The sequence below is a fragment of the Plecotus auritus genome, assembly GCF_963455305.1.
Source record: "Plecotus auritus genome assembly, chromosome: X".
Classification (NCBI taxonomy): Eukaryota; Metazoa; Chordata; class Mammalia; order Chiroptera; family Vespertilionidae; genus Plecotus; species Plecotus auritus.
The window spans coordinates 138,678,296-138,699,230 of record NC_137784.1 but is presented as its reverse complement, the minus strand read 5'-3'; the positions used below and the strand labels follow the sequence as shown (position 1 = coordinate 138,699,230).

Genomic DNA, 20,935 nt, shown 5'->3' with positions numbered 1-20,935 from the left:
CTTTGCCTCCTCTGCCCTCAGTGACATTTTTCAAACCAGAGCCCTCACTCACCTAACTTTACCGTTTTCTTCATCCATTTACCAGTGGCATATCTTCAGATAGTTACTTAAATTCTATTCTTTCGTGTTTTTAAACATGAATGGAAATCAGGGGGGTAGGTAGAAGAAAAAAAGAAATAAGAATCATCACTTTTATGCCCCGTCGGTGTGGTTCAGTGGTTGAAGCGACGACCTATGAATCAGGAGGTCATGGTTCAATTCCCGTTTAGGGCACATGCCTGGGTTTTGGGATCGATCCCCAGTGTGGGGTGTGCAAGAGGCAACTGACCAATGATTCTCTCTCATCATTGATGTTTCTTACCTCTCTCTCCCTCTGCCTTCCTCTCTGAAGTCAATGTATATAAAGTATCAGCACTTTCACCCAACTGGTGTGGTTCAGTGGTTGAGTGTCGACCTATGAACCAGGAGGTCATGGTTTGATTCCTGGTCAGGGCACATACCTGGGTTGCGGGCTTGATCCCCAGTGTGGGATGTGCAGGAGGCAGCCAATCAATGATTCTCATCACTGATGTTTCTCTCTCTCTCTCCCTCTCTGAAATCAATAAAAATATATTTTAAAAAAGGAATCAGCACTTTCTTGAATATTCCTTAGAATAAATTAGGTGAAGCTCTTGACAACAGTAAGGAGTGTCTGACAGGTAGCTATGGATTGATTGCTTTTGTTTGCAGGTTGTTTTCCTCCAGCCCTTATTTCTAGTTAAATTCCTTCATCTATTTCTCTTAAATCTATTTCTTCCAAGAACCTTCCTTCCTCCTGGCCTGCATGAGCCATGCTCGCTGCACAGTCAAAAGCAAGGACAGGAGACTCTTTGCCAAAGTTAAAAGCGCATCAAACACGCCTAGCATTTATTAATCACAAACCTACAGACCCCTCAGTACACCATCCTTGGGACTTGGCCCCAATAATCCAAAGCTGACAATCTTGAATATACATAACAGGAGGGGTGAGGATGGGTAGGGAGTGTCTGTTGATAACTCTGAAATGGGGAAAGAGTCCTCCAAATGGAGAACTGGGTAGAGGCCAGAGGTTGGGGTGATCAACTTCTGAGTAGGGGGGGGATCAGTAAAAAATCAGATAAACAAAAGAAGGATACAGGATTTAACAGCCCTTCCCCCAAGCCTCCACCTAGGTGGGAGAGGCTTCTTTTTCTTGGCCTGGGGAAATCCCCAGAAGGACCCCTTCCTTCGTCCTGTTCCTCTGTGCGGTGAAAAAAGTAATGGGTGCTGGTTCTGGGACTTGGACTCAGTATCCCCTACTCCCCATCACCTCGCCAAACTGCCCTTCAAGGAAGGAGGCAGGACTCTGCCCAAGGGTAGTGGTCTCTCACTTCTGATCTAGGTCTGGAATGTCAACCCAGAAGATCTCAAAATCGATCCCCTTTCCCAAGGGCAAGGTCGGCTCAGAGCTGTTGTCTCTCAGGTTAAGGCAGGGAGCCTAAGGACCCTCCTCCCTGCAGTGGAATGCTTGGCTGGGATGCCGCTGAGGGATAAGGGCTGTGATCTCCACATGGTGGCCTGATCTTGCCGACTCTTCCATGCCTGCAATACTGGGGCTGGGCTGTCCCTATAGGGAAGGGGCATAGACTGGCTCTTCCACTGCTAGGCCATGACCCGAGTTCCCAGGTAAAGGGTTCGGCTTTCATCCTCATTCTGTTCCTGGCCTGGGCAGGGCAGGGATCGTGGCGAAGGGGGTGGGCTTAAACCCCAGGGTGGGAACTCCATCATTTGGACTCTTCCTTGCCAGGATGGAGTAGACTGGCCACTATAAGAGAGGGGATGCAACGGTATCCTGACACATCCTTATCCCAGACCTGGCTAGGACAGTCCCAGAGGACAGGGACAGACCTCATCCTGTCTCCTTCCCTCACCTGGGCGAGGGTGGGTCCCATTGGGTACAGGAGATGCTGTGATCTCCAGGAGACAGGCCCTGATGTCATGGTGCTGGCTGGGCCTGTGGGAAAGGGGTGGGGCGTGCCGGACTCCTCCTCCTTGCCTGGTTATAGGGGTGGGGCCTCATCTCTTCCCCCAGAACACCTGGGCAGGGCAGTCTCATGGGAGGGGGAGGGAAAGGCAGGGCCTCATCTCGACTTGTCCTCCTTTTCTGGGTGGGGAAATCCCAGAGGAGGGGTGAGGCCTGATCAGGACTCCTCCTCCATGCTGAAGCTGCTTCGGCGACTGCTGGCCTTGGAGACAGTGGGGGACACGGAAGAGAGCAGGGGGTCAGAGGCAGCCCGCAATGGGGACAGGGCGTCCCCCGACAGTCCCCCCAACACCCCTTCCTCCTCCTCCATCAGAATGTCCGTCAGCCCCAGGTGGAAGGGGTCTCCCAGGTCCCCCAGGTGGTCGCTGGGAAAGTGCAGGTCCAGAAGGGTATCTGAGGGTGGCACTGGGGGCTGCTGATGGGGAGCACCCTGGGCAGGGCCCGCCCCTGCATGAAACGTTGCTACGCCTGGCCTGCCCTCCTCCTCAACATCCAGCTGCTCTGGCTTGAGGCTGTCAGAGGCCGAAGTCGTGGCCAGGGAGATGAGCCCTGGGGTGGGAGGGACCGGCAGACCATGGATCTGGGCCTGCAGTTCGAGCTCCTGCAAAAAGTAGGGGGTAGGTGTGGGATAAGATGGAGTTCAGAGCCCCTCAGAGGCAGAGGATATCACAGTTAGGAGGGCAGGTTGTCTGGGTTCACATTCAACCTCTACCACTCACTGGTTATGTAACTTTAGGCAAGTTGCCTCAAATTGGAGCTTCAGCGTCCCAATCTGTAAAATGGGTATAACGATGGTCCCTGCCTCATTGGGCTCTTGTGACGATTAACTTAGTAAATGGAGATAAGGCTCTTGTCACAGTGCATGGCACAAGATAAACGCAATGCACACTAGCTAATATCCATCATTATTCTTTTTAATGGTATGATTACTACTTATCACCACCACCATCATCATCATCATCATCATCATCATCATGGGAGTCAGGAAGCCCTGGGATCTCCCAAGTATTCCAGGAGGGGAAATTGTGGCCTGTTCTTCCTCTGCCTCTGCTTGCAGGAAGCCCCCTCACCCCTGCCACCACCTCCTCCCCTTCCAGACCTGAATCCGGAGCTGCAGGCTGCGGTTGGCTTGTTCCAGGGATCGCTGCCGGCTCTCTAGGTCTTTGGAGCGCTGCTGCTCCTTCTGCAACTTGCGGATATAATCCACAGAGGCTTTGAGGATGGTGCCCTTGTTCCAGCGCATCTCCCTAAGCGGTCGAGGGGAAGGAAAGAAGGGAGAGCTGGGCATGGAGTCTCTTGGGATCTTGGATCGTTGCACCAGGTAGATGGAGCACCCCACCCCGTGCCTAGAACTTGAGGTGAGGGTACATCAAGGGTAGGAGATGCTCATCCCCTGCCTGGAACCTTCCAAGCCCTGAAGCCATCTCTGACCAGACCCTTTACTGCTCCTCTCACCTCTGACCCGGATTCATCTCACTACCGCTGCTCTGGCTTCTCAGCGCTCCCAGGACATGGAAATCCATTCCCACCGCGGGGCTATCAGCCCAGCTGCGCTCTCCTCCTTGACCACTCTTCCCCCAGGCACCTCCTGCCTCTCCTCCTCTGGCTGCTTATTCAAATGGTTCTTGTTCGTTGAGGCCTGTTCCGTCCCCTCGGTCCTCACCCCAAGTTGTAAGCCTCCCCCAAACTCCCCCATCTTCCTCCCATTCTTTATTCTTCTCTACAACATTCATCAGAATTGCATGAACTTTACTTATTTATCTTGTTTGCTGCCTGGCTGCCCCCACTAAATGACCAGTTCCATGAGGTCAGGGATTTTTGTCTGTTTCATTGCCTCTGGCCGCCTCAGGGCCTTGCTCGGTACCTGATCCAAAGCAGAAGCTCAATGTTTTCTGAATAAATACAGGAAGCACGAAATAAACAGGAAACTAAGCGCTTTTGTCCTGCAGGGACCTGATGAGGCGTATGGACCCCCTAAGATCATGCACCTCAAATTGTAGGTGAGGAGACATGGTGAGGAGCTGGCTCAGGGTGAAAAGAGCTAAGTGGGAAGGGGCCAGAGGAGCAGAGCTGCTGGGTGGTTCCCACCTAGGGTAGGCCCCCTTGGGAATGACTTTAGGAGAGCAGGGTCCCCCGCCCCATCTTCTTAGTGCCTGGGGCTCCCAGCCCAGACTCACGGGTCACTGGACTTGGGGATGAGGGTGCCCAGCTCCTTGATCCTGTCGTTAATGTTGAAGCGCCTGCGACGTTCAACTTTGGAGGAGGGGGAGATAGAAGTGGGAAAGAGTTATCAATAGGCCAAGGAGGGAAGAGGAGAAACTGGGGCCAGGGCAGGCTGGGGCACAGAGCGAGGCAGGGCTGCAGAGCATGGTGGCAAGGGCACACGTTCTCACTCACTTAGGTTGTGATTGTCCTTCTTCTGCCGTTCCTTCAAAAGGGCCTTGGCCTCTGTCTCTGGAAGAGAGCGGAGGTAGTCAGGGCCTCTGGGCATGGGAAAGGAGGAGGGCAGTGTGTGTCGCTGAGGTAGGCATTGGTGGGCACACGCAGGGGAAATGGCCTTTTTAAAAATGCCACTCTTGCCCTAGCCGGTTTGGCTCAGTGGATAGAGCGTCAGCCTGCGGACCGAAGGGTCCCGGGTTTGATTCCGGTCAAGGGCACGTGCCCAGGTTGCGGGCTCAATCCCCAGTAGGGGGCGTGCAGGAGGCAGCCGACCAATGATTCTCTCTCATCATTGATGTGTCTATCTCTCTCTTCCTCTCTGAAATCAGTAAAAATATATTTTTTAAAAATGCCACTCTTGCCCTAGCCAGTCTCAGTGGTGCAGGGGTCCTCAAACTTTTTAAACAGCGGGCCAGTTCACTGTCCCTCAGACCGTTGGAGGGCCGGACTATAGTTTAAAAAAAAAACAACTATGAACAAATTCTTATGCGCAATGCGGGCCCGGGACGCGTTGGCTGCTAAGCAGGACAGGCAGCGGCACCCGGTGGGCCGGATAAATGTCCTCGGCGGGCTGCATGTGGCCCGCGGGCTGTAGTTTGAGGACGCCTGGGTTAGAGCGTCGGCCCGAGGGGCGTGGGTTTGATTCCCAGTTAAGGGCAAGTGCCTGAGTTGCAGGTTTGATCCCCGGCCCCAGTCAGGGTGCATGCAGGAGGCAACCTGTGTCTGCAGGGTGCATGCAGGAGGCAACCAATTAATGTGTCTCTTTCACATCAATGTCTCTCTCTCTCTCTGTTTCTCTCTTCCTCCCTTCCACACACTCTCTCTAAAAATCAATGGAAAAAATATCCCTAGGTGAGAATTAACAAAAAAATGCCACTTTTTCTTACTATTTTTCAAGAAGCCATGGTGATGGGTCATTTGTTAAACCCAAGATGAGAGGCAGTGGGGTGAGAGTAGCACCATGGGCCATGTGGAAAAAGAGGGCAACGAGTTCCCATTTCTGTCTGCTTAAACTCCTTCCCCCAGAACCAGACCCACCCCCGCACCTGGCAGACATGGGGCTAAACCTGGCCCTTACCAGAGATCTCCCGTTTGATGTTGGGCAGCTCAGCTGGGCAGGAGTTGCTGACGGTGATGGCAGGTGTCGCCACACCCTGACTACTGTACACATCAAGCAGATTCCCTGACACAGGCAGCTGTGGGCAGGCATGGCAGAGAAAGGATGATTGGCAACAGACCCCAGGCTCAGCCCCATCTTAGAACCAGGCTCCTGACCCTCCACACATCCCCAAAGACACGCCCCTTAATGCAAGGATGGGCTGACTCAGTACAGGAATCTTCTCTTTCAAGGGAATTTCACATGGTGACTCAATAAGGCTGGTGCGGTTCAGTGGCTGAGCGTCAACCTATGAACCAGGTCACCATTCAATTTCCATTCATGCCCGGGGTTGTGGGCTCCATCCCCAGTAGGGGGCGTGCAGGAGGCAGCCAATCAATGATTCTCTCTCATCATTGATGTTTCTATATCTTCTCTCCCCCTCTTTTCCTCTCTGAAATCAATAAAAAAATATTTTTAAAAAGTATGAATATTTAAAAAAATAAGGGAGGACAGGATCAAATGGACCTACCCTGCTTTGCTGGGGACTAGAGCCTGCCTGGCCTGTTCAGCATGCCCCTGCAGCCCCTCAAATCAACCCCCCGTGAGCTCTGAAGCCCCTCTCCCGAACCCGGGGCTGGCTCTGAGAGAAGAAATGCTGCAAAGCCACCCTTCTCAGGTCATTGTGGACTCCGATGGAACATTTCAGTCCATCAGCCCCCCCCACCCCCGCCCCGTCCCAGCACGACATTCCAATCCAGCATTCTTGGAACACTCCAACCCAATCTTCTCAGACCTTGGGAAATTGTCATGGCAACGTTCCACCCCAAATCTGGCCTTCTGGAGAGTTCCAGCCCAATCTCCAGTCTTTTGCTGTGACTGCGTTGCACCACCTTACATACATAGTCTCCAGCTGCCATGCACCGACGCTCTGACTCGAGTATCTTCTTGCATATTCTGACCTCCCAGGATTTCCTGTCCAACTACACAACTAACACTGCTTTTATGTCCGCCTACGTTGTTTTTTCCCCCTTGCACTCTCCTGGATACACCCTAGGGCAACATCCTAATCTGTAAGTAATTAGTCCCATCTCTCGATAGGATTTCAGCTCTTGAAACCCCCACCAATCTGCTGGATCCATCTAATATAAGACTGTAATCTCTAGCTGTATCCAAATCAACACAAAGTTCTAATAAACTGGTATTTTTATACATGCTTCTACCCTCTTGGTAAGTCGGAAAGAAACGAAACAACAGCCACTTGGTATGCCCTGAAACAAGTTATGGGACTCGGGAATGTTTGAGAACCAGAATGTTACAATGTTTTGGTATATTTGTTGCTTTAGAAAGTTTCATCCACTCTCTGCGAGGCCCCAGCCTCTTGGCTAGGTTCGCTGCAGGAGACATAGTACCTGGAATCACTAAGGCCCAACCATGCCAAGTTTTGAGACTTTTGATGGGTTTCAGTCTCTTGGTACATTCAAAAGGCTAAAAGACCCCCCTACCTTGCCCTGGCTGGTGTGGCTCAGCTGTTAGGGCGCCCGCACACCGAAGGGTCACGGATTAGATTCCTAATCAAGGGCACGAACCTAGGTTGCAGGTTCCATCCCCAGCCTCGTTGGGGTGTGTGCGGGAGGCAACCAGTTGATTTTTCTCTCTCTCCTCTGTCTCTCTCCCCTTCCCCCCTCCTTCCCTTCCTCCCACTCTCTCTGACAAGCAACGGAAAAATATCCTCAGGTGAGGATTAATAAAAAAGTAATAATAAATAAATAAATAAATAAATAAGTCCCATCTCTTGATCCCTCCTACACTGAAGTTCAAGCGAGCAGCTTATTATGCCCCAATAGTTCCATACATACAGGAAGTCCCCATCCTGTATGTATCGAAATCTACAAGGTTGCCCTGGACAGTGTGTTTAAGAGGTTAGAGTCGTGGTTGGCAAACTGTGGCTCGCGAGCCACATGCGGCTCTTTGGCCCCTTGACTGTGGCTCTTCCACAAAATACCACGGCCTGGGCGAGTCTATTTTGAAGAAGTGGCGTTAGAAGAAGTTTAAGTTTAAAAAATGTGGCTCTCCAAAGAAATTTCAATCGTTGTACTGTTGATATTTGGCTCTGTTGACTAATGAGTTTGCCGACCACTGGGTTAGAGCATCAGCCAAGGGTTGGGGGTTCGATCCCTGCCCCAGTTGGGTGGGTGCAGAGGCAACCAATTGATGTGTCTCTCTCTCTCTCTTTCTCCCCCTCCCACTCTCTAAAAAAAGAAAATCTACAAGGTCTACCTTTCCATGCAATCCAACTAAAGGTCTCAGGGCATTGCTATACCCCATTAGCATCATATAGTCAGTCTCCTTCTCTATCTTAATACAATCCAAGGTGACGGTCATGGTCTCTTATACACATAGCCAATCCTGATGTAGTCTCAGTGACACAGGGATGCGCTAAGTTGTTAAACCAACTTCCCACCTCGGGGCCTTACCGTGCTGGGGAGCTGTAGCCCCGCAGTGCCTCCAGGTAGATAGCTGAGCATCTCATCGTTGTAACTGGACTCCAGGCTGATGATCTCATCAATGACATCATCAATCTGGGGACAGAAGTAAATATGGAGGAGGGTTAGCAGAAGTTGGAGAGTGTACCATGGGAGGGTTGTCTGCAGCCACATACCTCCTTCTCTGAGCTGGACCCGATGGTGAGTAGTGCCATGGGGCTGTTGGGGGCGCTGCCTGTAGGGCCAGTAGCATGGGCGGCCTCAGGGGCAGGGAGTGGCTGGGCACTCGCAGCCCCCGGTGGTGGGGTGAGTGCCTGGGAAGCCAGCTTGGGCCCAAGTGTGGTGGACAGGTACTGTTTGACCTGCTGCCGGCGAGCCTGCTGCAGGTGGTAGCGTGTTGGGTTCTCTAGATGGGTCTGCACCTGTGGGATAAGGGGAAGGAGGGACAGGAGGGAACAACGTACAACAGGACTCAGAGAGGTACCTCTGGGCAAACCGGGCCCAGAATCTGAGAACCCCCCAAAATACTGGTAAGTCTCTCCCAGCACCCAAATTCCCTTTCTTGGACACCCCTCACAGCCACTAGGATCCATCCATGGATGGTCAAACCTCTTGGTTTCTAGAGCCCCCTCTGTCACAGTCCCCAAGACTCCACCCTTGTCTCTGATACCCAGGAACTACATATTGCTTCCCAAGACATCCGAAAGCCACAGAATTCCTAATGCACCACATATATATATATACACAGCTCTTCCTCCAAAGCCACTCCACAGACCCTAGGGCCCACTTGGGGCACTCACTACCTCCATGGTCCACCAAGACATCCTATGGCCCCTAAGAGCCCCTCACAATTCCACAAGAAAATCTCAGAAACCCTAAACGCAATGGGACACTGGCCAAGCCTACTTTAACAGCACCTAAAGACCTTCCTCAGGGCTCCAGGACCTCAGCTAAAAGTCACCAGGACCACTCCCCAGGGACTCTGGACCTTACCTTGAGCACCTCCCTGGGCACCTGAGCAGGGGGAGGACGGCCCAATGTGTGGCCCCCAGTAGAGACACCAACCACAGAGATGGCAGGAGAGGCAGGTGCAGGACTGGGGAAGGGAGAGGCTGCAGCCTGTTCCCGACGCTCACGCCTCTCCTGCTCCTGGGCTTGGGCCCGCATGAGCTGCTGCCGCAGCAGGACCCGCGATGAAGAAGAAGAGGACATGGCAGGGGTCCTGGAGCCCCCTGCAGAAGATGATGCAGACAGTGTAGCTGGGGTGGCTGGTGTGGCCTGCAGTGATATTGGGAGGCTGTGGAATGGGAAATACGGGGCCACAAGTAAGCTAAAAGTCTCGTCCCAAACCTAATGTGATGGAGTCATCACAGGAGCCAGGCCTGGTAGCAGCCCTCAGGGGTCAGTCTGGTGGGGGAATTTTAGCCTTCGTTCTTTACGGTGAAGTCTCAGTTTGGGTCTGTTCCTATATTGGGCAGAGATGCCACGGCTGGGCTCTGGGCAAGGGGCTTTATCCTATTTAAGGGAGGCTGTGGCAGCAGAAACAGGGGGCTCTTGAGCTCAGTTTGGGGCTGGAGGTGCTCCCTTAGCTCCTGGGGGTGGGCATCAGGCTACAGGACAATCGCAGTACCTTCTTCCTCCCCTGCCTGGGCCTCTAGTCCCAGGAGCTACTCAGTCTTGAAAATCTCAGAAATTTCACAATCCTCTCTTCCTGCCCCTCTTCCAGGTCCCCTCCCCTCTCTTAGAGCCCAAGCCCATGACTCAGCACATTTAGACTTCCCCAGCTTGGGGAAAGAAGAGACCAGCAGGGGTTCCTCAAGGGCTGGGGGTGGGGGAGTTTGTTGAGTGGGGGAGGGGTGAGCAGGGGTTGTGGGTATGGCTCTGCCTATCTGGGCACTGAGCTAGAGCAAGCCACACCCAGTCTCTGGGCACTCGAGGGATGCTGCAGCCATATTTGTGAATGAATGGGTGTGCAGGTGGGGCAGGGGAAGGCAGCTGAGGTCTAGTCCGAGATACTAGAATCCTAGCTTGGCCACCTGCTTTCACATAACATGCTTTTTCTGGCCCCTTATCTTACTGACTGGAAAATACAAACGGGTGGAGAGAGAGAATGGGTTGGGCTGGCACTGAGGGCCACTGCCCACCAGGAGGGAATGGAGGGCCCTGAGGAATTGGGAGAGGCGTCAGAGGAGACATTACCTTGAGTGTAGTGATAGGGGCTGGCTTTTGAGCTCGTAAAAGCTGTCAGGATCAAGGACGTTTTCTAATTCGATGTCAGCAACAATCCCGGATTCCGGAAGCAAAGAGTTCAGGCTGAGGGTGAGGGTGAGGTAGGGGTGGTGGTCAGTTATTGTATGGAGACCTCAATCCCCTCCAAGAAAGAGAAAGAGAAAGAGAGAGAGGGGGAGATAAGAAGGAAAACACTGTATCTCTAACATTCAGCCACTCCGCTGGGTAGCACCACCAGAAATTCCCACGCCCTCTCCTCCTCCCCATTATCTTTTGCTGTGTTACCCACAGTCCCTTAAGATTCGAAACAATAAGCGTGCCTGGATCCCAACAGCATGCTCTAACACTCACGTGTTACCACAACCTGGGTTTGAGGAAAATGGAAATGAAGAGTTTGGGAAGGCCAGATTCACTTTGCAGGCCTCCTGACTTTGCATTCGGAGCTCTCCCAGCCCCCCATACCCCCTACTGTTTTTCAGGCTGCTGAAAGTGAGCCCACGTTGTCCACACACATCCACACACATACAGCACGGTAGGGGCATCCCTCAGTATAACGGCCCATTGTGACACCAACTGAATGCATCACAAAGAGAACTGGGGGTCAATGATTCACTTTATAGAAGGATCCACCACTTTGCAAATGAGTTTCCCCCTCCCCAGCCAGAGTTCATGGCATGCCAACACGTACCCAAATACAAAACGGAAACATCAAAGGCTGCCCTCGGAGCAACAATCTGGATTTACAAGAGGGAGCATTTGGGTGGAAGATCCACTTTATGAGAGCTTTCTGTTCTTGGCCAGATGAGCCGGCCCACCACTCGCCAGTTTTTTTGGAATAGATCAAAAGGCACACGCCTCCAATACCAACACCCACTGACACACAAGTCATGTACACCCCTCCCTTTCAGCTACTGTGATGATCTACGTTGTTATAAAGGCATCAGAAGATACGCAAAGGCTCCTGCTCGGGCCTCCATGCTGGGAGTAAGACCCTAGTGTGCAGGGTACCTAATCATGCACGCAGATGGATATGCGCCCTTGAATTTAGTCAAAGATTCAGAATTCTGAGATTGTGGGTGACTTCATTTGGCAAGAATTTTCTCCCCTCCCCAAAGATCTGTCTTCCTTCCTTTCCTCCCCTCAGACGGGGCCCTAAAACCACCCAGGAAGTTGGGAAGAGGAAGCTCTAGGATCCGCGGAGCTCAGCACAATTCCAGGCAGAAAGTAGCTCAAGCCCCCCTCCCATGCTTACACACCCATTGCACAGAACTTGGGAGAAATGGGGGCTGGGGCTTCCAAGGCCGCTGATGATAGGACCCACCCAGAGAGGGATGGTGCAATTGGTGCTCATTCCAGCTCTGGTGACAGATTCAAGATTATCCCCAGGGTCTGAGAGATAGACTAGGAGGGTGAGATAAAAAGAACATGTGCGTGTGTGTGTGTGTGTGTGTGTGTGTGTGTGTGTGTATGGAGTGAGCAGAGGTTGGCTTGCTAAGAGGCTAGGGCAAGTGGCAATAGGAACAAGACCCTCCTCTGGATTCCCAAATAAAAAGTCTGAAGCCTTCTTCACTGAGCTAAGAGGTAGCACCATCTCCATCACCTCTGTCTGCCTGTCTCCCGTTCAAGCCCCAATGGAGGTGGGGGGGGGGGCTTTTTCACTCTCCTTGGGATCTGATCCAGTTGGGTCGATGGTAAGGAGTGAAGAGATTATTCTGGTCAAGTCTTGATGAATGTTGCTTCTCTAGCTCACACACACTCACAAGGCTGGTCTCACGCAGCATTATCTGAGACACCCCCAAATCCTACCAGACTCATATTATCCCCAAACACAGCCTCCAGCAACCAGCCATTGAGAATCACCAAGCTCCCAAGATAGCACCTCTGTCCCCCAGAAACCTTCTGACACTGAGCTAAAAGTCCCTTAAAATCAGTGCCTCACCTACAGAGTGCCCCCTCAACTTCATCCCCCTCATGCCCGACTCAAGGACCCCAAATTCAGCCTCTAATTAGAGCCTCAGTCGCCCAAGTTCAGCTACCCTAGACCTGTTTTGGACACATCAGAGTAAGTCCCTCTAGAGACCCAGTCAATTCCCCCCCTCCAAATCTGAACCAGGCTTCCCTTAATGCACTTCCAGGACTCTTTTTAAGCTTCAGTCCAAGCAGGCCACCGCCGGATCCCTTAGGTGCCCCCCCAAGACGGGCGCCCCGACGTCCTCCAACCCTAGGCCGAGGCCCTCCAATCCCAGACCGGGGCTCCTACTGCACCCAAATCAGCCTCCCGGGAACCCCAGTCAGCACTACTGGCCCCAAGCGGCCCCGCACCTGAGCAGCTGGGCTGAGTCGGCTGGCCTGCGCTCCTCCAACAGCACGAACACGGCTCGAGGGCCCTCCGCGCTGGCCTCTACGCCGCCGTCCCGAGCTGGCTCGGCCACATGAGACATGACGCCCGGCCCCGGGCGAGCCCTGCCAGGCCGGTCGGGCTTCAGCCCGGTACCCCTAACAAAATAAGAGTCCCCCTCCCCCTGCTCGCCACCGCCTCCTCCGCTAAGCCATGGAGCGAGCTCTGCGCGGGCGGGCGACGTCGGGGAGATGGGCTGGGCTGTGAGTCATCCCCCGCCCTGAACGGACCAACACCAACCCCCCCCACCTCAGAACCTAACCCCGGACGACCGCCCTCCTCCCCCTCGTCCTTTTCTCCCTCCTCCCTGAGCTGGGGAAACTCCACAGGAAGTGAGCGCAAGTAAGATGGACAGCTCTCCCAGCTCTGCCCTCTGAGCGAGGCGGCCAATCATCAAGGGCTGCTTCAAGAGCCCGCCCTAGACCACGCCTCTGATGCGAAGGGAAAACTAGATTGGCCGGCCCTCATTCAGAGAAGGGAGCCGAGGCCGCGCCTTCAGAGATAGAAGCAAATCAGTGAGAGGTAATTAATTAAGCCACGCCTTCTCTTCTGAAACTATCCCTCGGTTGGCCAATAAGCCGCTCCTTGGGTTTTCTGCGCCTGCGCGCACGGATGGCCAGTAGGTGCCCAGATTTTCAGGCCACATTTCTAGCTGCGGAACTGCGCCCCCTGTCGGCCAAATGTGCCTAACATCGGCTTCCTAGACCTCGCTTTAACCTCGATCTAGCCAAAGCCATAATAACTGCTTGGCCGCCCTAGGCAGCTGCATACCCTGGAGAAACACACCAGAAACCCCGCCCTTTAGGTACCCACAGTCCAGCCGCTCAGCTCGTCTTCCTGTGAGTGCTCCGCCTACTCTATGGCACTGGAGCAGTTGTTGTACTAGGTCGTTGGGCTACACAATAGGTGCTTAATAAATCCTTGACAGATGGATGAATGAGTGGAAGCGTGGAAATTAGATCTGATCCTTTCGGGGAATGACTACTGGAATCTAAAGACCAGGGTTTGGATAGGGGCAAGGGACTTCCCCTCTCTGAGCCACCGCTTTCCTGACCTATTAAAGTGGAGTCATAGTTAACTGTCTGGCAGAGTTGTTATAAGGATTAGAGAGAATTTATGTAAAGTACTAGCAGGTTGTTTGGCATACAATAGGCTCTCCAAAAAATAATTGATTCATTCGATTGTGCACTGATTCAACAAACATTTATTGAGCTCCTTTGTGTGCCAGATACATGCAAGCCAGCTTGCACACAGCGAAGGGTTCCACCCATACCTTCAGGTGCACAGTCAGCTCACAGAACCCCTGGATATACAACCTTCCCTTCCTTCTTTCCAATATCCCAAGATCCTGCCCATCAGCTGGACCTCTGGGGACTTCACTGAGCTCCTACTTGTCTTGCACCTTTTGGTATTGGCACCCTTACATGCCACGTTGACTTGGTCAACACGAACATCCCTACAGGCTCACACAAAATTATTATCCACATAATAAAGACAATTCCTCCATAAATAAACTTTTGAAAAATTAATACATTACCAATAAAAATTCCAAAATGCATGAGGGTTTCTTTTTTTCTGCATCTTCACCAGCACAACCCTCGTGCACTGCTGGTGGGAATGCAGACTGGTGCAGCCATCCACTGTGGAGAACAGTATGGAGTTTCCTCACAAAACTAAAAATGGAACTCCCGTTTGACCCAGTGATCCCACTTCTAGGAATATATCCCAAGAAACTAAAAACACCAATCAGAAAGGATATATGCACCCCTATGTTCATAGCAGCACAATTTACAATAGCTAAGATTTGGAAACAGCCTAAGTGCCCATCAGCAGATGAGTGGATTAGAAAACTGTAGTACATCTACACAATGGAATACTATGCTGCTGTAAAAAAAAAAAGGAACTCTTACCATTTGCAACAGCATGGATGGAACTGGAGAGCATTACGCTAAGCGAAATAAGCCAGTCAGAGAAAGATAAATATCACATGATCTCACTCATTTGTGGAATATAATGAACAACATAAACTGAGAAACCAAAATAGAACCAGAGTCAGAGAAGTATCGGTCAGACCATCCAACCTCAGAGGGTAGAGGAGGATGGGGGTAAGCGGGAGAGATCAACCAAAGGAATTGTATGCATGCATATAAGCCTAACCAATGGACACAGACACCAGGGGGGGGGGTGAGGGCATGAGTCAGGGGGTGGGGAGCAATGGGGGGGATAAGAACACATATGTAATACCTTAATCAATAAAGAAAAAATTCAAAAATGGAACTTGTAGCCCAGCTAATGTGGCTCAGTGGTTGAGCATCCACCCATGAACCAAGAGGTCATGGTTGGATTACCAGTCAGGGCACATGCCAAGGTTGTGGGCTCAGTCCCCAGTAGGAGGTGTGCAGAAAGCAGCCGATCAATAATTCTCTCTCGCCCTAGCTGGTTTGGCTCAGTGGATAGAGCGTTGGCCTGTGGACTGAAGGGTCCCAGGTTCGATTCCAGTCAAGGGCACATACCCGGGTTCCGGGCTTGATTCCCAATAGAGGGCATGTAGGAGGCAGCCAATCAATGATTCTCCATCATCTTTGATGTTTCTATCTCTCTCTCTCCCTCTCCCTTCCTCTCTGAAATCAATAAAAAAATATTTAAAAAAAGGACTTGTGGCAGGGAGGGAAAATTACAGCATGAGATCCACAGGTTAATTATCCTGTAACACACCTCAATCCTATAAACATGAGCTTCATATACATATCAAAAATGTTTTCATAAGTGCTTCCCCCATCACATATCCTGCACAATAAACCCATCCTCCATTTCTCTCAGCCCCTCTCTCTTAATCTCTTACTCGCTCACAACTTTTTTGAACACTTCTCTCCCTTTCTCTCCCTCCCTCCCTCCTTTCTTCCTTCTCTCCCTCCTTTTCTCATGCAGCTGGGGTTTCGTTAAGAGACAACAGCAGGGTAGGGTGATTGGAAGGTATGGAGGAAAGAAAGAGGGCAATTGGATGGTGACGCTGGGATACTTAGGGATAGATGTGAGTAGTGAGGGTGGCTTGGGGTAAGGTTGGGGGCTACTACATACAGGACAGTTTTCATGCAACTAAATGATCATGTGAAGGTCTTCAGGAGGAATGGGACTGCTAGAGGACCGTTTAAGAATGCAGATGGTAGCTATTGGAGGGTAAATTGGGAATAGAGTTAGGATTGGAAGATGGTTTGGGGTGCAATTGGAGGGACTATAGGAAGACAGTGAGTGTTTAAAGATAGAGTTTGGTCTTCTGTAAGGGAGTTTAAGGAGTAGAGCTGTTAACTGTCATAGGATGGTATGGTAGGCTGACTAATGACTCTCCAAAAGATGTCCATGTCTGCCCTAGCTAGATAGCTCAGTTGGTTAGAGCATCATCTCCATATGCCAAGGTTGCTGGTTTGATCTGGGTCAGGGCACATACAAAAATCAACCAATGAATGCATAAGTGGAACAACAAATATCTCTCTCTCTTCCTCTCTCTCTCTCTCTCTCTCTCTCTCTCTCTCTCTCTCTCTCTCCCCTCCCTTTCTCTCTCTCTCTAAAATCAATAAATTAAAAAAAATAATAATAATACAAGAAAATTCTTTTTTAAAATGCCCATGTCCAAGTATCTGGAACCTGTGAATGTTATTTTATATGGAGTACAGGTGTGATTAAATTAAGGGTTTTGAGATGGGGATATTATCCTGGATTATCTGAATGGAACCCAATTGTAATCACAAGTTTCTTTATAAGAGGAAAGCAGAGCCCTGGCTGGTTTGGCTAGGTGGATAGAGCATCGGCCTGCAGATCGAAGGGTCCCAGGTTCGATTCCGGTCAGGGGCACATGCCTGGGTTGCAGGCTCGGTCCAACCTGCAGGAGGCAGCCAATCAATGATTTCATCTCATCATTGATGTTTCTATCTCTCTCTTCCTCTTCCTTCCTCTCTGAAATCAATAAAAATATATTTAAAAAAAAGAGGAAAGCAGAGGCAAATATGACAGGCAGAAGAGGAGAAGGCAATGCGACCTTGAAGGCAGAGATTGGAGTGATGCCACAGGCCAAGAAATGCCAGCAGCCACCAGAGGCTGAAAGAGGCAACAAACAGATTCTCCCCCTCGATTTTCTAGGGAGAGTATGGCCCTGCTGACACCTTCATTTTGACCCAATGAAACTGATTTGGGATTTCTCGCTTCCAGAACTGTGAAAGAATAGATTTCTTTAAAATATATATATATATTTTTATTTCAGAGAGGAAGGGAGAGGGAGAGATGAAACATCAATGATGAGAGAGAATCATTGATAGGCTGCCTCTTGCATGCCCCCTACTGGGGATCGAGCCCGCAACCTGGGCATGCGCCCTTGACCAGATTCGAACCCGGGACCCTTCAGTCCGCAGGCTGACGCTTTATCCATTGAGCCATACCGGCTAGGGCAGATTTCTTATATTTTAATTCATTAAATTTGTGGCAATTAGTTACAGCAACCACAGGAAATTCATATAGATTTTGGTACCTAGGTGTGAGATGCTGCTGTGTCTTAGTCTGATTGGGCTTTCATAACAAAATACTACATACTGGGTGAATTAACCAACATAAATGTATTTTCTCATAGGGCAGCGTGCCATCTGGGTTTGTTTCTGATGAGGGTCATCTTCCTGACTTGAAGATGGCTGCCCTTGCTGTGTCCTCACATGGCCTTTCCTTTGGGCACATGCACTCCTGGTGTCTCTTCCTTTTCTTATAAGGACACCAGTTCCATTGCATTAGGGCCCCACCCTTATGACCTCATTTAACCGTAATCACCTCCTTACAGGTGCTATTTCATAATAGTCATATTGGGGGTTAAAGCTTCAACATATGGATTGGGGGGGGGGCATAATTCAGTTTATACCATGTTGTAACAAATACCTAAAAACATTGACATGGCCCTAACTGGTTTGGCTCAGTGGATAGAGCGTCGGCCTGCGGACTGAAAGGTCCCAGGTTCGATTCCGGTCAAGGGCACGTACCTTGGTTGCGGGCACATCCCCAGTAGGAGGTGTGCAGGAGGCAGCTGATCGATGATTCTCTGTCATCCATGTTTCTAACTCTCTATCCCTCTCCCTTCCTCTCTGTAAAAAATCAATAAAATATATTTTAAAAAAACCCCAAAAATAACATTGAAATGGCTTTGGAATTGGATAGTGGGTAGAAGCTGGAAGAATTTTGAGGCACATGACAGAAAAAGCCTAGACTAGTCCCAGCCAGTTTGCTCAGTGGATAGAGCATTGACTCTCGGACTGAAGGCTCTTGGGTTCGATTACAGTCAAGGTGCATGTGGGAGGCACCCAATCTATGTGTCTCTCTCCCTCCCTTCCACTCCCTCTAAAAATCAATGAAAAAAATATACTCCAGTGAGGATTAACAACAACAACAACAAAAACACACAAAACAACAACAACAAAAAAAGAAAAAGCCTAGCCCTAGCCTGTTTGATTCAGTGGACAGAGCGTAGGCCTTCGGACCAAAGGGTCCTGGGTTCCAATAGGGTCCAGGGCACATACCTTGGCAGCAGGCTCCTTCCTGGCCCAGACCCTGGTCCGGTGCTCGAAGGAGGCAATCAATCGATGTGTTTCTCTCACATCGATGTTTCTCTCTGTCTTTCCCTCTCTCTAAAAATCAATGGGAGCTTTCTTTCCCCTGCTGATAGCGCTCGCAAACATGGTGAACCTTCCTAAAACCCGCTGAACCTTCGGTGAGAAGTGTAGCAAGCATCAACCCCACAAAGTAACACAGTACAAGAAGGCCAAGGATTCGCTGTGTGCGCAGGGAAAGCGGCGTTTTGATAGGAAGCAGAGTGGCTGCAGTGGGCAGCCTAAACTGATTTTCCGGGAAAAAAAATGGCTAAAACTACAAAGAAGATTGTGCCAAGGCTTGAATGCGTTGAGCCCAACTGCAAATCTAAGAGAATGCTGGCCATTAAGAGATGGAAGCATTCTGAACTGGGAGGAGAGAAGAGGAGAAAGGGTCAAGTGATCCAGTTCTAAGCTTCATATTTTGTTTTATAATATGACAATAAAATCTTGATATGGTCACTTAAAAAAAATCAATGGGAATAAAGTATCCTCCAGTGAGGATTAACCAAAAAAAAAAAAAAAAAGAAGAAGAAGAAGAAGCCTAGAATAAGGAGAAAATAGGAAAAGAAAAAGCCTAGCCCTGACCGGTTTGGCTCAGTGGATAGAGCGTCGGCCTGCGGACTGAAGGGTCCCGGGTTCGGTTCCGGTCAAGGGCATGTACCTTGGTTGTGGGCACATCCCCAGTAGGGGGTGTGCAGGAGGCAGCTGGTTGATGTTTCTCTCTCATCGATGTTTCTGGCTCTCTCTCCCTCTCTGTAAAAAATCAATAAAATATATTTTAAAAAAAGAAAAATAAAAAGCCTAAATTGCCTTGAACAGACTGTTAGTAGAAATATGAATATTAAAAGCACTGATGGTGAAGGCTCAGAAGGGAAGGAGGAGCGCAGTAGAAAAGCATATATTGCCTTGGAGAATGTATATAGCATCATAAACAGAGTGTTGGTGGAAATGTGAACATTAGCTCTGACCGGTTTGGCTCAGTGGATAGAGCGCCGGCCTGCGGACTCAAGGGTCCCAGGTTCGATTCCGGTCAAGGGCATGTACCTTGGTTGTGGGCACATCCCCAGTGGGGGTGGGGGAGGTGCAGGAGGCAGCTGATGGATGTTTCTCTCTCATCGATGTTTCTAACTCTCTCTCCCTCTCCCTTCCTCTCTGTAAAAAATCAATAAAATATATTTTTTTAAAAAAGAAATATGAACATTAATGGTGCTGCTGTGACCCTGGCCAGTGTGGCTTAGTTGGTTGGAGCATCTTCCCATACACCAGAAGGTGGTGGATTCAATTTCCAGTCAGTTAGAGGTTTGATCCCCAGTTGGGGTGAGTTTAGGAGGCAACCGATGGATGGATGTTTCTTGCTCACATCTATGTTTCTCTCTCTCTCCAAAAATCAATAAAACATATCCTCAGGTGAGGATTTTTTTTTAAAAAGAGGGAGGCAGAGGCAGATTTGACAGAAAGAAAAAAACAAGGCAGAGACTGTAGTGATGCAGACACAAGCCAAGAAATGCTGACAGCCACCAAAAGAGGAAGGGGCAACAGATTCTCTCCTAGAGCCTCTGGAGGGAGCATGGCCCGGCTGGCACCTTGATTCTGATCTTCTGTCCCCCAGAACTGTGAGAGAATAAATTTCTTATGTCTTAAGCCATCAGGTTTGTGGTAATTTGTTATAGCAGCCACAAATGGCTTGGGGGTAAATTTGGGGTTGTTGGAGGGACTTAGGGGTATGCTTGGGGTTTATTGAGGGCAGTTTAAGAGTATAATTAGGGGCCATTGGAAAGTGTTTGGGTACAGTTGGAGCCATCAAAGGCAAGATTGAGGTGGGGGTGGGAGGTCACTAGAGGATGGTCTGGAGGAATAGTTGGGAGATTGGGAAGATAAATGGGGGATGTTTTCAAATAGCATTGGGGGTATTACAGGAAAGTTTAGGGAAGTGATTTTCAATCTGCCTGCCACAGTACAATGGTGTGCCGAAAGGATTTTTAAAACATGCAATACCGCCCTGGCCGGTGTTGCTCAGTGGATAGAGCGTCGGCCTGTGGACTGAAAGGTCCCGGGTTTGATTCTGGTCAAGGGCACATGCCCGAATCCCCAATAGGGGGCATGCAGGAGGCAGCCAATCAATAATTCTCTCTCATCATTGATGTTTCTATCTCTCTCTTCCTCTCCCTTCCTCTCTGAAATCAATAAAAATATTTTAAAAAAACATGCAATACGTGACTATTTAGTCAGGAGCACTAATCTCTTTTCCCTTAGATTGTCAAATAAAAAAATGACAACAGCCAACACAACAATAGCCATCCGGTGTGAATGAATCAAATTATATCTATTTTTTTGTCAGATCACCAAAAAGTATAATATTTTTTGGTGTACCACAGAATTTTAATAATTAGTGTATTTATTTATTTTTAATATATTTTTATTGATTTCAGAGAGCAAGGGAGAGGGAGAGAGAGAGAGAAACATCAATGATAAGAGAGAGCCATTGATCAACTGCCTTCTATACGCCCCACCCTGGGGATTGAGCCCACAACCTGGGCCTGTGCCCTTGACCAGAATCGAATCTGGGGACCCTTCAGTCTGCAGGCCAACGCTTTATCCATTGAGCCAAACCCGCTAGGGCAAATG

At 50.1% G+C, this 20,935-nt stretch overlaps 1 protein-coding gene across 2 annotated transcripts; it reads right to left on the bottom strand.

Annotated features, from left to right (window-relative positions):
* Positions 1-892: 892 nt before the first annotated feature.
* TFE3 (transcription factor binding to IGHM enhancer 3) lies at positions 893-12,998 on the bottom strand. 2 transcript variants are annotated; one of them, XM_080653881.1, is made up of 10 exons: positions 12,614-12,998; positions 10,262-10,375; positions 9,056-9,359; positions 8,239-8,484; positions 8,054-8,158; positions 5,559-5,676; positions 4,439-4,495; positions 4,219-4,294; positions 3,141-3,288; positions 893-2,642 (listed from the first exon to the last, which is right to left on the bottom strand). In XM_080653881.1, the coding sequence occupies exons 1-10, from the start codon at positions 12,730-12,732 to the stop codon at positions 2,199-2,201; spliced, it is 1,731 nt and encodes a 576-aa protein (XP_080510007.1). In that variant the 5' UTR covers positions 12,733-12,998; the 3' UTR covers positions 893-2,198. The 2 variants fall into 2 exon arrangements, with proteins under 2 accessions (XP_080510007.1, XP_080510008.1); XM_080653882.1 differs by having other exon boundaries at positions 9,056-9,294; positions 12,614-12,992.
* Positions 12,999-20,935: the final 7,937 nt, after the last annotated feature.